The sequence below is a fragment of the Panicum virgatum genome, chromosome 9N (assembly GCF_016808335.1).
Source record: "Panicum virgatum strain AP13 chromosome 9N, P.virgatum_v5, whole genome shotgun sequence".
In the NCBI taxonomy this organism is placed as follows: Eukaryota; Viridiplantae; Streptophyta; class Magnoliopsida; order Poales; family Poaceae; genus Panicum; species Panicum virgatum.
This window is the reverse complement of record NC_053153.1, coordinates 60,699,052-60,714,076: the sequence shown is the minus strand read 5'-3', so window position 1 is coordinate 60,714,076 and position 15,025 is coordinate 60,699,052. Positions and strand designations below refer to the sequence as shown.

The 15,025-nt window shown below is 50.1% G+C and overlaps 1 protein-coding gene and 1 pseudogene across 1 annotated transcript; one reads left to right on the top strand and one right to left on the bottom strand.

Annotated features, from left to right (window-relative positions):
• Positions 1–238: 238 nt before the first annotated feature.
• On the top strand, positions 239–1,913 carry LOC120693202 (organic cation/carnitine transporter 3-like). Its single transcript, XM_039976621.1, has one exon. It carries the CDS (start codon positions 270–272, stop codon positions 1,854–1,856), a length of 1,587 nt encoding a protein of 528 aa, XP_039832555.1. The 5' UTR covers positions 239–269; the 3' UTR covers positions 1,857–1,913.
• Positions 1,914–2,646: 733 nt separating this feature from the next.
• Positions 2,647–15,025, bottom strand: part of LOC120689207 — a 30,883-nt pseudogene continuing 18,504 nt past the window's right edge.

Genomic DNA, 15,025 nt, shown 5'->3' with positions numbered 1-15,025 from the left:
ATGCTAATGATAAATTAATTAGGCTCACTAGATTCGGCTTGTAGTTTATAAAGGAGTTATGTAATTAGTTTTGTAATTAATCCATATTTAATATAAGTGTAAAAAGATTCTTTTTCAAAATTCCAAAATAGAGGAACTAAACACATCCTTAAGTTTTTCAGATTTTGCTTTCTAGCACGGTCTTTATTATACTTGCAACCTTCGAGCAGCCAAGAACAAAGGCCAACCAACTCAACCGGCACGCGCACCCACAGGCCACAACCGTGTCAATGGCCATGGGCGACAACACGGACACCGCCCCTCTCCTGACAAGCCACAAGGCCAAGCCGGCGAAGCAGCCACCTTCCATCGACGACTTGATCGAGGCGTGCATCGGGGACACCGGCGCCATGCAGCTGCTCAAGGCCGTCTTCGTCGCCTTCGCCTGGGCCTTCGACGCGCAACAGGTGTTCATCTCCGTGTTCACGGACGCCGAGCCGCGGTGGCACTGCGCCGGTTCAGCCGGCGGCAACTCCTCGTGCGCGCCAGCTGCGGCGGCCGCGCCGTGCGCGCTCCCGGGCGGCACCTGGGTGTGGGATCGCCCGGCCAGGACATCGGTGGTGTCGGAGTGGGCCCTCCAGTGCGCCGGTCCGGCGCTCGTCTCCCTCCCGGCGTCGTCGTTCTTCGCCGGCTGCCTGGCCGGCGGCTTCCTGCTCACGACGCTCGCGGACTCGCTCCTCGGGCGCAAGAAGATGCTCCTCGTGTCCCTGGTGTCCATGTCCGCCGCCGGCGTGCTCACCGCCTTCGCGCCGAACATCTGGGCGTACGCCGCCCTACGGTTCGTTTCCGGGTTCGCCCGGTCCATCGTGGGCACGTGCACGCTGGTCCTCTCCACGGAGCTCGTCGGGAGGCGGTGGCGCGACACGGTGAGCGTGGCGGCATTCTTCTGCTATTCCGTCGGGTTCCTGTCCCTCCCGGCGCTAGCCTTCGCGCTGCGCGAGGCGTCCTGGCGGAGCATGTACTTCTGGACGTCCGCGCCTTGTCTCTGCTACGCCGCCCTGCTCTACTTCCTAGCTCAGGAGTCGCCGCGGTGGCTGCTGGTGCGCGGCCGGACGCAGGAGGCCGTCGAGACGCTGCGGCAGATCGCCTCGCGCAACGGCAGCAGCACCAACACGACGAGCTTCTCTATGCTGGACGCGTGCTCCAGCATGAGTGACGAGAACGGTGGGGGCGTGTTCGACACGCTGCGGATGATGTCGGGGCGGCCATGGGCGATCCGGAGGCTGGCGGCGATCATGGTCGCCGGCTTCGGCGTGGGCATGGTCTACTTCGGCATGCCGCTCGGCGTCGGCAGCCTGGGCCCCAACCTCTACCTGAGCACCACCTACAACGCGCTGGCCGAGGTGCCCTCGGCTGTCCTCTCGTGGCTGCTCGTCGCCAGGGCCGGCCGGCGCGCCTCTGTGGTGGCGCTCGCCGCGTCGGCGGGCGCGTGCAGCCTCGCGTGCGCCGCCATCCCGCGGGGAGCGGGGGCGGCGCGGATGGCCGCCGAGCTGGCGTCCTTCTTCGCGACGTGCACGGCGTACGACCTCATCCTGATCTACTCCATCGAGCTGTTCCCGACGTCCGTGCGCAACTCGGCAGTGGGGCTGGTGCGGCAGGCGATGGTCCTGGGCGGAGTGGCGGCGCCCGTGCTCGTCGCGCTCGGCCGCGAGAGGAGCATCTGGTCGTTTGGCGTGTTCGGGCTCGCCATTGGCAGCGCCGGTGTCTTTGCTGCCTGCTTGCCGGAGACGAGGGGGAAGACCATGTCGGACACCATGCAGGAGGAGGAGCGCAACGAGGCGTCTTGCACCAGCACAAGTATGCTTGTGGTTGTTTGACAGTACTGCAATTTCTTGTAGTTGGAACTTTATTGGTATCTGTGGTGGCTTCGTGAATCTTGAGGGTCTATCGACTCGGTCTCTCGGAGGTGCTTATAGAGGTAAGCTGCGTGCGTGAAATCAATCGATTGAAATTTTGCAATCTGTCAATCACCTATCCAGCAGACCGTTTATCTTTATCAAACCATCGTTGCTGTTACGTGTATGTTAATGGAATCGCAAGACCACGGACCACTCGCAGGACCACAAATCACCTGTTGCGCACCTGTTAAGAATCAAACAGACATATTAGGCTCGCTATCATGAATGGGTCTTTCTGTCTGTTGTGGACCCGTTACATAGGTCTAGGCTTCCGTTCTGTAAGGGGGTGCGTTGAGCAGGCCACCCTAGAAGCTGAGATAACGCCCAGTAACAGTATTGTTTCTTTTGTAATCTTTTTGCCAACAAATGTACATGCAAAAATAACAAAAATAAATACAAAGTTACAGGTAAACTTTTTGAAAAACAAAAAAGTTACATTTTTTTTTACAATTACAAGCACTTGTCTCTATCTGTTGTAGTTTAAGGTTGAAAACCAGACTTTTAACTACTTCAGCCCACTTAATACATTCATTTCAGCATCTTAGCCTAAAATGATAGAAAAATTGACACTCCGAAATTGTAAAAAGGGCACCTTTTCTCTCTCTATATCATTTGGAGAATCAAATATGACGTCTTCTCATAACACACTAGTGTCTTTTAAGTATTAAACTCTTACTCTTTCTGTTCTTTGCATAACACAAGAAATATGCTAACTTGCTGGAGACTGGGTTATGTTGCCGATCATGCTCAGCGCGAGACAAGGCTGGTCGACAGGTACCTACAAGCAAAAGAGTAGATCAACAGATCAGGTTTTATGAGCTTCACAAACTGGTTGAGATACTGGCCAGCTCCAAGAATCCAGTAGAACTGCAGGTTCTTGTAGGACCTGACAAAACCCTTGGTGCCTTTGCTGGGGCCACAGTGCAGAGACTGCCTTGTCAGGCTCAGGAAGGTCTTGATCCCATCCCATCCCATCTGAGATTAATGAATCCCCAATTGAGGCATTTAGTCTTGCAGTTATTAATTATACATCCTGACTCCTGTTATTGATTTCCTATGGGGGGGGGGGGGGGGGGGCAAGAACTGAAACTTACTTGAGCTTCTGAACCCATGCTTCTGCTCCGATGGTCGAGCAAATTATGTCAAGCTTCGGTTTGAGAAAATATAAATCAAGTTCAGTACTAAAAATATAAATTAAAATCCTGAGCATTTTAACTATTTATTTCGACACGAGACTCGCCCCATTTCCATTACTGAGAACGGAAATACTGAGCATTTTGACTATGAATATTATGAAAGGATCACCGTACCCAAACTTTGATTCAGGTGTGTTGTCCGTATGCACCATCTAGATTAAACTTAACTATCAAGGTTCACATTTTCTTGGTATATATGGTGTACAAAGGGCAGCGTCTTTTCTGACTAACAGATCATTTAATGTCATACTTTACTCGGTTGCTTCTACAGGATTTTTCCAGTTTCCATGGATCAACCTGAACACTCCATTTAATCGACAGCACTACGTGTGCGCTACGAGTTGACGTCTAAGATACATCAACCATTCCATTTTAAATCTCGGCACTAATGCACTAAGCCAGTAATATTTAAACCTATGAATGTAAATTTGTTTATGTTAACATGCATGTTCTGCCAAGCAGGTTGGAGAATTCAAGAATGGGAGATTATTCGATGGAGCAGAACTGACCTGACCATTGTACACAGTAACACTGACACCATAAGAGAGTAGCTCATCAATCTGCAACAGAAAACTCAAAGTCAATCATCATCTGCAAGTTTCTGAAACTTTTTCAAAATTTAAAAACGTGCTCATTCATGTAGAACAATGTTAGCTAGCACGCTCACCTCATCAATTCTTGGCTTCATTATATCATTGACCAGTGCGTTATAAACGGCCTGGTTGAGCTCCTGCCACCTGCAATTGGCATTCAGACATGCATCTCACAATTCAGAACACTGATAAGGAAACACAATGCAGGCAGGAAAGTTATCATTGTGGCGGTGCGAAAGCGCGCGAGGCTGACACGAGGTCCTTGGGGATGATCTTGAGCTTCTTCTTGATGACTCCGTTCATGATGCCGCTGATGGTGTTGGAGCCGGAAGCCTTGCCGTTGAGGTACCTCGAGTACATCGACATGGCCTGCACGGTGCTTGGCGACGACGAGCCCGTCGGTGCGTTCGCCGACGACGCGGAGTCGTCCAAGCTGCCATCAAGAAAATTGTACATGTCCTGAAAAAGAGAGAGATCTAGCGAGTGAGAGGGAAAACTCTCTTGTGATCAAGAAGGTTCATCAAGCTGTGCCTGTTGTGGCGATGGTGACCCTGTCGTCTAAGCATGAGCTGCAGGCTCTTGAACACGGCAGCCATGAAGCTGTACGCAGTCAACTGTGAGGACTTACGACGTGGCCGCTCGTTGCGCCGATGAACAGCAGCAGGTCGTTCCACGAGCGCTCGGCGGCGGTGAAATTGCCCGCCGCGATCTGCTCCTTGACCGTCTCCGCCCTCCTGAGTGTTGGGGATTGAGTCTTTGGAAATGCTCCCCAACTCGTTTGTAGGGCTCCGAGAGGAAGCCAAGCATACCCGAAGTGTCGAATGGTCACTCAGAAGCGCAAGCTTAAGGACTAGGACCTTCGGAGACGAAGGATACGCCTTCAGTTGGCCGAAAGTGACGAATGGCTGCCCAGAAGCGCAAGCTCAAAGACCAAGACCTTCGGTGACGAAGGATATCGCCTTCGTTCGGCCAAAGGTGATGAACGGCTGTCCAGAAGCGCGAGCTCAAAGACCAAGACCTTCGGTGACAAAGGATATCGCCTTCGTTCGGCCGAAAGTGATGAACGGCTGCCCAGAAGCGCAAGCTCGAAGACCAGGACCTTCGGGTAAAGGGATCGCCTTCGGGGCCGAAGGTGACGGCTGATCGCTCGTTGACGGAAACTTCAGGGCTGTGACCCCCGGAGCTCCCCGAAGGAAACGAAAACCTTCGGTTGGTGCAAGCGTGCGTGTAAAGCGTGAATACGTGAGAAGGTTGGGTTTGTACACCTGAATACGTGAGAAGATCGGGTTTGTACACCTGAATACGTGAGAAGGTCGGAGTTGTACACCTCTAACCTTGTAATTTTACTCTGAAACCGGTTGTAAGTGAGCTGTAAATGAGTTGGAAGGGGGCAGTTTAGTAAAACCCGGCCGAAGGCTAGGGGTATAAATAGTCCCCTCTCTCCACAGTGTAAAGGGTTGAATTTTCTTGGCTATTAATGGAGAATTTAGTTCCTACTTTCGTTTCCATTTTCATATTGTTCATGCTTCCTGTTTGGGCATCTAAGAAGCTAAGATCCCAACAGCGGCGCCCACCGTTCCAGCTCGTGAAACAACCTTCGATGGCCCCAGCGAAGAAGAAAGCCTCCGCCGGCACCACAAGCAACACCGCAGAGCAGCACGAAGCAGCCAACACACGAATCCAAGACACCAACAACGAAGCTGTTCTTCATGGAGATCTGGTTGATGACATCAAAAACACTGAAGCTCACCAAAACCAATCCAAGGAGCTCACAGAGACAGCACTCAAGCTCAAGGCCCTGGAAATGAAGAAAAGGAACATTGAAGCTCAGCTCGCCACCAAAAAGAGGGCACTGGATCAGGCAAACAAGCTAGCTGAGGCCAGGCGCAAACTAGCAGAAATGGAGGTGGAAGTTGAGAATTTGCAGAGGGCATACCAAAAAATGCCCGAAGGTTCCCTCCAACAAGAAAACCGCATCATCCACCAGACAACCTTCGCTCACAATGAAGACCGAAGGCCACCACCGGTCAACCTCCCATATGACCCGACCTCGCCACTCTCAGTCACTCTGCAGCGAACTTCATGGCCGCCCGGCTACAAGCCTACACAGCTCAACAAGTACAATGCAATAATTGATCCAATCCAGTTCCTCATGGCCTACGAAGCAACCATCACTTCGGCCGGAGGTGACGACACAACCATGGCCAAGTCCTTCGTCATGGCCTGCGAAGATTCCGTGGCCAACTGGTACTCATACCTTCCCCCACAATCAATCAACAACTGGTACCAGCTGAAAGTCAGGCTCCTCCAGGACTTTCAGGGATTCAGAAGGCTAAATACCAACACTGTGAAAGACTTCAAGTGCCCACAGCACGACCGTGAGCCTCTATATGACTATTTCTGGAGGTTCGTGCAGAAGAAGGCTCAAAATCCCAAACTTCCCAGAGAAGGATGCAATCGAGAAATGCATCGAAGGTCTCCTACCTGGCCAGCTTGCTTCTCATCTCACAAGAGAGCCCCCGAGGACCCTGGAGGAGCTCTATACAGAAGCAGAGAAGTAAGCGAAGTCAGACGCCGACCACCGCAGAAGGGTCGAGCAAAGAAGAATCATGTGTCAGGCAGAAAAATACAATCAGCAAACACGGCAGCAAGAGCAGCCAGCTCAGCAGCTCATCCTACCTCTGGAACCTTCGCATGATGATGAGGATCAGATAACCTTCGATCCCTTCATGATACCGCCAGAGTCAGAACCTAAGCACTCAAACAACAAGAAACCTTCGTCCGGAGCACGGGGCAGAGGTCACGGCAGAGGAAGGGGCCGAGGTCGTGGACCTTCGCGCGAGCCCAAAAAATTCTTCTATCACTTTCCACGGGTCTGACTCCGACCACAGAACAAACCAATGCCCGGAGAAGAAAAAGACCCTCGACAGAATGGAGTCCAAGAAAAAAGCCAAGCTAGTTGGGCACACTACATGGCCTCAGACTCCACAAGCTCCTCAACAAATACAGTACACATAACCTTCGTTCGTTCCACCCCCCACATTAACCCAAGCATACCGCCCATCCATGTTCAACTACAACTACAACCACAACTGGCAGCCGCAGCCAAACCCGCAAACACAACCCAGTCAATCCACCACCTAAGCTCAACCAACACAAGAGCAGCTACCACCACCCCCAGCCCACCCACCAAAACAAGAAAACCAAACCACAAACCCGCGGCACTGCCAACCTTCGGAATGATCATGCCCATCTCCGGAGGATCCACCCTGGACATCGAGAACAAGAAACAGTGCAGAGACTACTTCAGGCAAGTCCATTGCATCGCCTCCGAAGGTCCAACCAAGAGAACCCAGTGGTCACACTCTCCGATCACCTTCTCCGAAGAAGATGTCAACCTCATCAGCTACCCACACACAGATGCTCTTGTCATCGAGGCAAACATTCAGGGCTGGAGGATTGGCAAGATACTGGTTGACACTTGTAGCTCTGCAGACATCATTTTTTCCGACACCTTCGACAAGATGGGCATCGACCGAAATCTACTTCAGCCTTCGGATATCCCTTTAATGGATTTCGGAGGAAAGAGAGTAATGCAATCGGCAAACTGTCGCTTGTTGTGTCCTTCAGAGACACGGCCAACGCAAGAACAGAGCACATCACCTACGATGTGGTAGAGATGCCCTACCCATACCGCGCAATCCTAGGAAGGGGGACAATCAACAAGTTCGAAGCTATCGTTCATCAATTGTACTTGTGCATGAAGATTCCAGCTCCCGCGGGGGTCATCACCGTCCGTGGGGACCAGCAGCTTGCGCGGGACATAGAGCGGGGATACACACCAGGCCAGAAAAATGTCCACAACCTTCGGACTGAATCCAAGCCTGCTACCTTCAAAGAGCAGCAGAGAGACAATGAGAAGGCAACCTTCGAGAAAGACTGCGAAGTCAAGAAGGTCCCCCTTGACGTACATCTACCCGACAAAATTGTAACCATCAACGCAACCCTCGAACCCTAGGAAGAAAAAGAGCTTCTTGAATTTCTCCGCAAGAATCAAGATGTTTTCGCATGGTCCGCCAGTGACCTACGGGGCGTCAGCAGAGATATCATTGAGCATCACTTGGATATCAACCCAAACATCAAGCTAAAGAAGCAGAAGCTTCGCAAAATGGCAGACGAAAAAGTCGCAGCAGTCAAGGCCGAAGTCCAGAGACTGCTAGATGCAAAAGTTATCCGAGAAGTCAAATACCCAACATGGCTGGCAAACACCGTGCCGGTCAAAAAGAAGAATGGCAAGTGGCGCATGTGCATCGATTTCACTGACCTCAATAAAGCTTGCCTGAAGGAAAACTTCCCGCTGCCAAGAATCGACAGAGTCGTCGATGATGCGGCAAACAGTCAACTGATGTCCCTGCTGGATTGCTTCTCCGGATACCATCAGATTTGGATGAGGAAAGAAGACGAAGAAAAAACAAGCTTCATAACCCCCTTCGGCATCTACTGCTTCGTGAGGATGCCCGAAGGATTGAAAAATGCAGGACAATCTTTTTCAAGAATGTCTTCGGTGGTCCTGGAGCACCAACTCAGAAGAAATGTTCTGGCTTACGTTGATGATATTGTAGTAACCAGCTCAATAAGAGGCAATCATGTGGCAGACCTGGCTGAAACCTTCACAAGCCTAAGAAAAGCAGGCCTGTCCTTGAAGCCCAGCAAGTGCATCTTCGGAGTTCATAAAGGAAAGGTGCTAGGATGACTCGTGTCCACCTAAGGCATCGAAGCAAATCCTGACAAAGTAAAAGCTCTCTGGAACATGGAGGAGCCCAAGTCCATCAGGGACGTACAGAAGCTCACAGGGCAGATAGCAGCCCTAAACAAATTTATCCCTCGCTCTGCTGACCGAAGCCTACCATTCTTCAAGGTCCTTCGCAATGAAAACAAATTTGAGTGGGGACCCGAGCAAAGCGAAGCCCTCCAGGCACTCAAAAACCATCTCCAGAACATCGTCAAAATGACCTCACCTGACCCGAATGATGGGTTGCTCCTGTACATCGCGGCATCCTACTCTGCTGTCAGTGCAGCGCTCGTGCTCAAGAGAGAAACCGAGGGAAAGAAGAAGCAGCTACAAGTTTACTTCGTATCCGAAGCTCTTGCTGGCTCGAAGCTCCTGTACTCAGAGCTAGAGAAAATTGCATATGCAGTAGTCATGTCTACTCGGAAGCTTCGACACTACTTCGAAGCTCACAAGATAATCGTAGTTACAGATCAACCTCTGCATGACCTGTTCAACAACAGGGAGGCCTCAGTCAGGATTGCCAAATGGGCTTCGGAACTCTCTGAGTTCTACATAGACTTCGACAGAAGAACAGCCATCAAGTCCCAAGTATTGGCAGACTTCATTGCCGACTGGACATCCCCAATCTTCAAGGAGGAACCTTCAGCTGAAATCTGGACCATGCACTGCGACGGAGCCTGGTGCAACGAAGGAGCAGGAATTGCTGCAATCATAGAATCTCCTTCGGGAGCAAAAACAAGATACGCAGCACGGCTAAGCTTCGGCAACCTCGAATCATCAACCAACAACACCACCGAGTATGAAGCCTTGCTTCTTGGCCTTCGCAAAATGAAAGCCCTTGGCCATCAAAATTTCATAGTCAGAACAGATTCGAAGGTTGTCAGAGACCACGTCGAAAAAGACGCAGAGGCAAGAAAGCCAGAACTAATCGAGTACCTCGATGCCGTCAGAGCCATGGAGAAGCATTTCAAGGGCTTCGACATCGTCCATATCCCGAGGCACATGAACGACGAAGCTGACAAACTGGCAAAAGCAGCATCTATAAAGGAACAATTACCCTCGGATGTATTTTTCGAAAAAATCACAAAACCTTCAGTCAAACTGAAAAAAGAAAAACAAGTTTCAGTCATCTCAGCCGAAGATTGGAGAACACCTATAATGGAGTACCTTCGGGGAAACATCGAGCTGCCAAATGAGAAAGAGGAGAAAAAAAATGTTTCAGAGAGCGAGGGGCTATGTCATCTCCGAGGGAGAGTTGTTCAAGTCAGGCATCACCAGCCCATGGTTAAAGTGCATCTCAACAACCGAAGGAATCGAACTCCTCAAGGAAATTCACTCCGGGTTTTGTGGATCACACATTGGCTTCAGACAACTTGTCTCCAAAGCCTTTAGGCAAGGATTCTTCTGGCCAACGGCGCTGAACGACGCTCAGCACATAGTGAAAATATGCCAAGCATGCCAAATGATGGGCCCGAAGTCCTCTAAACCTTCGGAGTCAACTCAGCTGATACCTCCGATCTGGCCTCTTCAAAGATGGGGAATTGACCTAGTTGGACCTCTACCCACAGCTCAGGGCAATTACAAGTACGCAGCAGTTGCTGTTGAGTACTTCACAAAGTGGATCGAGGCCAAGCCACTCATCAACATCACATCAAAAACAATCAAAAAATTCTTCTGGCAGAACATCATCTGCAGGTTCGGGGTCCCAAGGGAGATCACTGTCGACAACAGCAAACAATTCGATTCACAGCTCTTCAGAGAATTCTGCTACAGTGTGGGCACGCAGGTAATCTTTGCCTCGGTGTACCACCCGCAATCCAACGGAGCCGTTGAAAGAGCCAACGGCATCATCTTCGGTAGCATCAAAAAGTGCCTGTTTGATCAGAAAAAGGGCAAATGGGCCGATGAACTCCCGAAGGTCATCTGGTCCCACAACACCTCAGAATCAAGAACAACCAAGTTCACCCCATTCAGGCTTCTCTACAGTGCCAAAACAATGACACCAGAGGAGCTCAAAAACCGAAGCCTAAGGGTAACCCACCAAGTTGAGGCCATCCCCTCGGATGACAAAGACCTCATGGAGCTGGACATCCTATAAGCCTCGGAAAACCTAGAAAAGTATCAACAAGAAACCACGAAGTGGAGGGACAAGAAGGTCGTAAAAAAGAGCATCGCAGTCGGAGATTGGGTCCTAAAAAGATAGCCAAACTCCGAAACCTCCGGCAGACTTCAATCCAAGTGGGAAGGGCCATTCCTAGTAGTCAAGAGCAACAGGCCAGGGTCATATCACCTGTCTGACGCCGAAGGCAATGAGCTGCAGTATCCTTGGAATGCGGACGGCCTTAAAAAGTACTACATTTAAGGTTGTGAAAAGGCCGCATTGAGAAACTATAAGCGATTGCGGACCTTCGCAGACTTTTTCAGTTCTTTTTACTTTGTAAAAGGGCCGTACTCTTTTCCTCAAAGGGGGAATCTCCACACCGGAGGTGAGGTTTTTGATGAGGCGGACCCATTGTAAACCATTTCAATGAAATGAACTACCCCCAAACAAAGTGTCACCTTCGCCTAAGCAGCCCAAATGGCAAGTTTCGGCAAGCATCTATATGCTACACAAAACAATAAGTTAGCAAAATATACAGAATCCGTAAACTTTGCATACTTATCCAAACGAACGCCAAGGGGCTTCGACCTTTGAAAGGTCCGAACCAAAAAACCTTCGGCATAAAAGGCACAACAAGTGCAAAACGAATGCCAAGGGGCTTCGACCTTCAAAAATGTCACAGGACAGTCCAAATAATACCGATCAAGTGCACTAATTAACCTTTTAACTTAAACCTCCGCTACTGCACTTCACCAGTACACCCAGACTGTCTGCTTTAACCAGGATCGATTGCACAGGAAATCTCGCCAAAAGACGAGCACAGGTGAATACAAGCAACCAAGATTTTCAAACTTAACTTAAAACCAGAGTTAAACAAAAGTCTTCAAAATTAACTTACAATAAAGTTTTACAAGCCAGAGTTACATTTCGAATACAGAGTTCAAACGCAGCGGAAAATACAAACAGTTTGAAACAAGCTTCAAAATACCGTACGGTAGATAACGTCGATGACCAAAAGACGAACTTCACATCTTGCCCACTGATGTGAGGCTCACCTGCCTACATTTCACGGAGAAGGCGGAACCCGCTCGAACGTCCAACCTGGAGAAAGAGGCTGACCACTCCAGGACGCACCGGTTTCCTCGAAGTCTTCCAGAATACAGCCTGCTCAGAAGGGTTACAACCAAACCCTGAGTATTCTAATACTCAGCAAGGCTTACCCGTCTATGGGTATACTTAGCCCATTATCTAGACATGCACAGCTCTTTGGCTCTGGAGTTATTTTGCTGAAAAGCTACTAATACTGGATCCTTACTTTCAATATTTTAGCTCCAATTGTGTTGATATCTAGAAACTAGATTTGCCTAATTCTCTAGAGCACACATGGTTAATCATATTATCTTTTCAGAAACATCAACATAGATCCATCTTTTCTCTTTCTGTCCTTTCAATTCTTACTACGATGCGACGCATTGACCAAGGCTCTCATATCCGCGAGTCACGGCGAATCGATCCGATTTAACCTTGCAAGGTGGACCTAACTCACACGACACGTGCAGCCACGCCGGACCACATATGTCAACCGTTCCCATCATTACCCCGACGTCTGAATCACGCCTGCCAAAACCCGGGTGAAGGGTCCCTCACAGCGAACTCCCAGAGAACTAGGAGGTGACATACACTCCAACACCCGCCATCATCCCACTCCCAGAGTAGCAGGTCGCGATTCAAAGTATCGTTGCAAATCAGGTAATTAGCTTACCGGTTTCGACTACCTCCTACTTCCGGCATGTGGTTAGTACTGTTCAATCCTCAGTCAAAGGGCCAACAACGGAACGGTCCTCAATCGACACAGGCGGAGACTCAACTTTCTTTACCCAATAATCATGTCCAACTTTCCCTCCGCCCGGTCTCTAATTTCCTTCTCATTGCATTATTTCTCAAAATACTGCCTGAAGTATCAACCCTATATCTCGCGGGTGACAGGAAATCACCCGTCTTCTACCGAGTTTACTTAAGCATAGCGGTGCTAGCAATAACTACACTAGTAAAGACACTGGGTATACAAGATTATGCATCTATGGTTCCAATCAATTCCTTGAACGTAAATGCACAATACTTAAAGTATAACATGGAGTAATTAAAATAAGGGATATGCTCCGGGGCTTGCCTTGCAAGTCAGCGGGGTTAGCGATTTTTTCAGGTGCGTGCTCGACTGCGTCCTCCTGCTGTTCTCCCGCTTGCGGCTCCTGGATCGGCTCGGCAACCAGCTCGTAGGCGACTTCGGTGCCAGCGGCTACACGAGGAAAAAAATATGCCATGCATGAGATTCACGAAAAGATACAATGCAATGCAGCACGCGCAACTAGAGTTATAAACAAAACCGATAAACAACACTTTCAAAACTACGGTCCAACGGAATGGTGTAGTGCTGAGATGGGGTTTCGGTTGCTAATTCCATTTAGCCTAAAGTGTTTCCTTCAAAACATCAACTACTAAGTTTGCTTAGGGCAGCACGGAGTAAGACCGGAGTTTGTTTTGTTGAGGTTACACATGCATGAAACAATAATCAAATAACCACACTAATAAAAGAAAAGTGTAGCTAGGAGCCAAATAAAAGCAAGGACTCGACATGCAGATATGATCAAGCCACAAGAAGTTACCAAAATAACATGATTTTGATAAGCATGCCACATAAATTTTTCCAACATTGATTGACGACAGAAAGTATTTATTTTAACCCTAGAAAAGAAATCAAACACTAATAGATCCACAAAAATGTACACAGGCTATGCACCTGAAACTTTTTCAGTGGACTACACATTCAAAGATTAATCTACTAAATAAATTTCACAATTTTTAGAGCAACAGAACAACCGGTATTAAATAAACTAGATTAAATACAACCCGAATTTTAGCAGGGGCAAAAGTGACATTTCCCCTGCACAAGTATTTTTCTTTTGAAGATCTCGATTTTAGAAACCTAACAAAATTTGGTTTGCATTTTTTTGATTTTTCTATAATTTTTAATTGAATTTAGAATTGCACAGCAACAATTGAAAACAAAACTAGATATTGCAGATGGGTCCCTGGAACTTTTGCAATCAAGCAATCGGGTCCCTGGCCGGCCAAAACAGAGGACGCGGCGCTGGGAGGGCGGCGCCGGCCGGTTCTGGCGACGGCAGTCGCCGCCGACGAGGGGAAAGGAGGGGGATAGCTCGGGGAGGTCGAGAGCAACGTTGTGGTGGGTCGAATCGGCTTGGGGATGGCCGGACGCGGCTTGCCCGCGGCGAGCAGGGCGGGCGGCGGTGGTTTACGCTGGCGGCGGCGCTCCGGTGAGTCGGGGAGGGGGCGGCCAGGCTTGTGAGCTTCACTGAGGGGTGGAGAAGGTGGCCGGGTGGTTGGCGCGGTCAAGGGAGAGGCGGAGCAGGGAGTTCGACGCGGAGGCGGCCATGGTGTGTGGCGGCGACGCAGTGGCTCCGGCCAGCACAGGCCAAGTGGTGGCGCTGTGGAGTGGGGAGAGCACCAGCGAGACCGGCCGGTGTCAACGCGCGTGAAGGCTCAGCCCAAGACCGCGCCGGGGCAGCCCGTGGCGTGCGACGGCGGCTAGCGCGGCGGCATGACTTGGAACGTGCGTGGAAACTCGACGAACACGCGAAACTAAAGGGAGCATGAGCTTCACTGGATCACAGGCAGTCGATTTGAGTGGTCGCTTGAAGAAAACGGAGACCGCAAGTAGGAGATCGACGGCGGGGCAAACCTCAGGCGGAGCGGTAATGGCGGCCGCGGTGTCGCAGGCCGATTCGGCCGTGGAGGGGGCTCGGCCGAGCTCAGGGACGGGCGGAGGAGGTGGAGGGCGATGCTGCGCGGCTCCGGGTGCGGCGAATCGAAGCACGGTGATGCTGGATGGTCGGCACGAACGCCGGCGTGGCGAGCGGCGGGCTAGGGTTACATGGCTCGGCTCAGCTTGTCGTGAGCTCGGGGAAAGAGAGGAACGACTGGAATTGGCTTCGGATGTCGAGGAGAGTGGCGAAGCTTCGAGGCGCGACGCTCGCCGCGATGGCCGACGCGTGGCCACGGACGTCGAGAAACGGCGACGGCCGGCGTATCGAGCAGCAAGCAGAGGAGGAGATGTAGCAATGGCATTTCTGTAAATATTTCGAGGTTCCAAAATCCAGTTCGTAAACTCACCTTTTTCTCCTTCTTCATGGCCTCAAATGAAAAACTTTTGAACACGAAAGTTGTCCAAAATTTTGAGATCTTCAACTTTTGTTTCAGGCACTTTTTCATTTGAACAAAGGTTTGAAAGATAAAATTTCAAAACTTAGGTGCATTTGGAAAAGTTCTATTCAAAGCAAAAATTAAAGATTTTCTTTAAATTTCGTGCTAAAACTTGAATTTTGGCC

Bases quoted from the DNA above. Each gene is read 5' to 3' on its own strand.
- LOC120693202 (XM_039976621.1), top strand. From the start codon at position 270: ATGGCCATGGGCGACAACACGGACACCGCCCCTCTCCTGACAAGCCAC.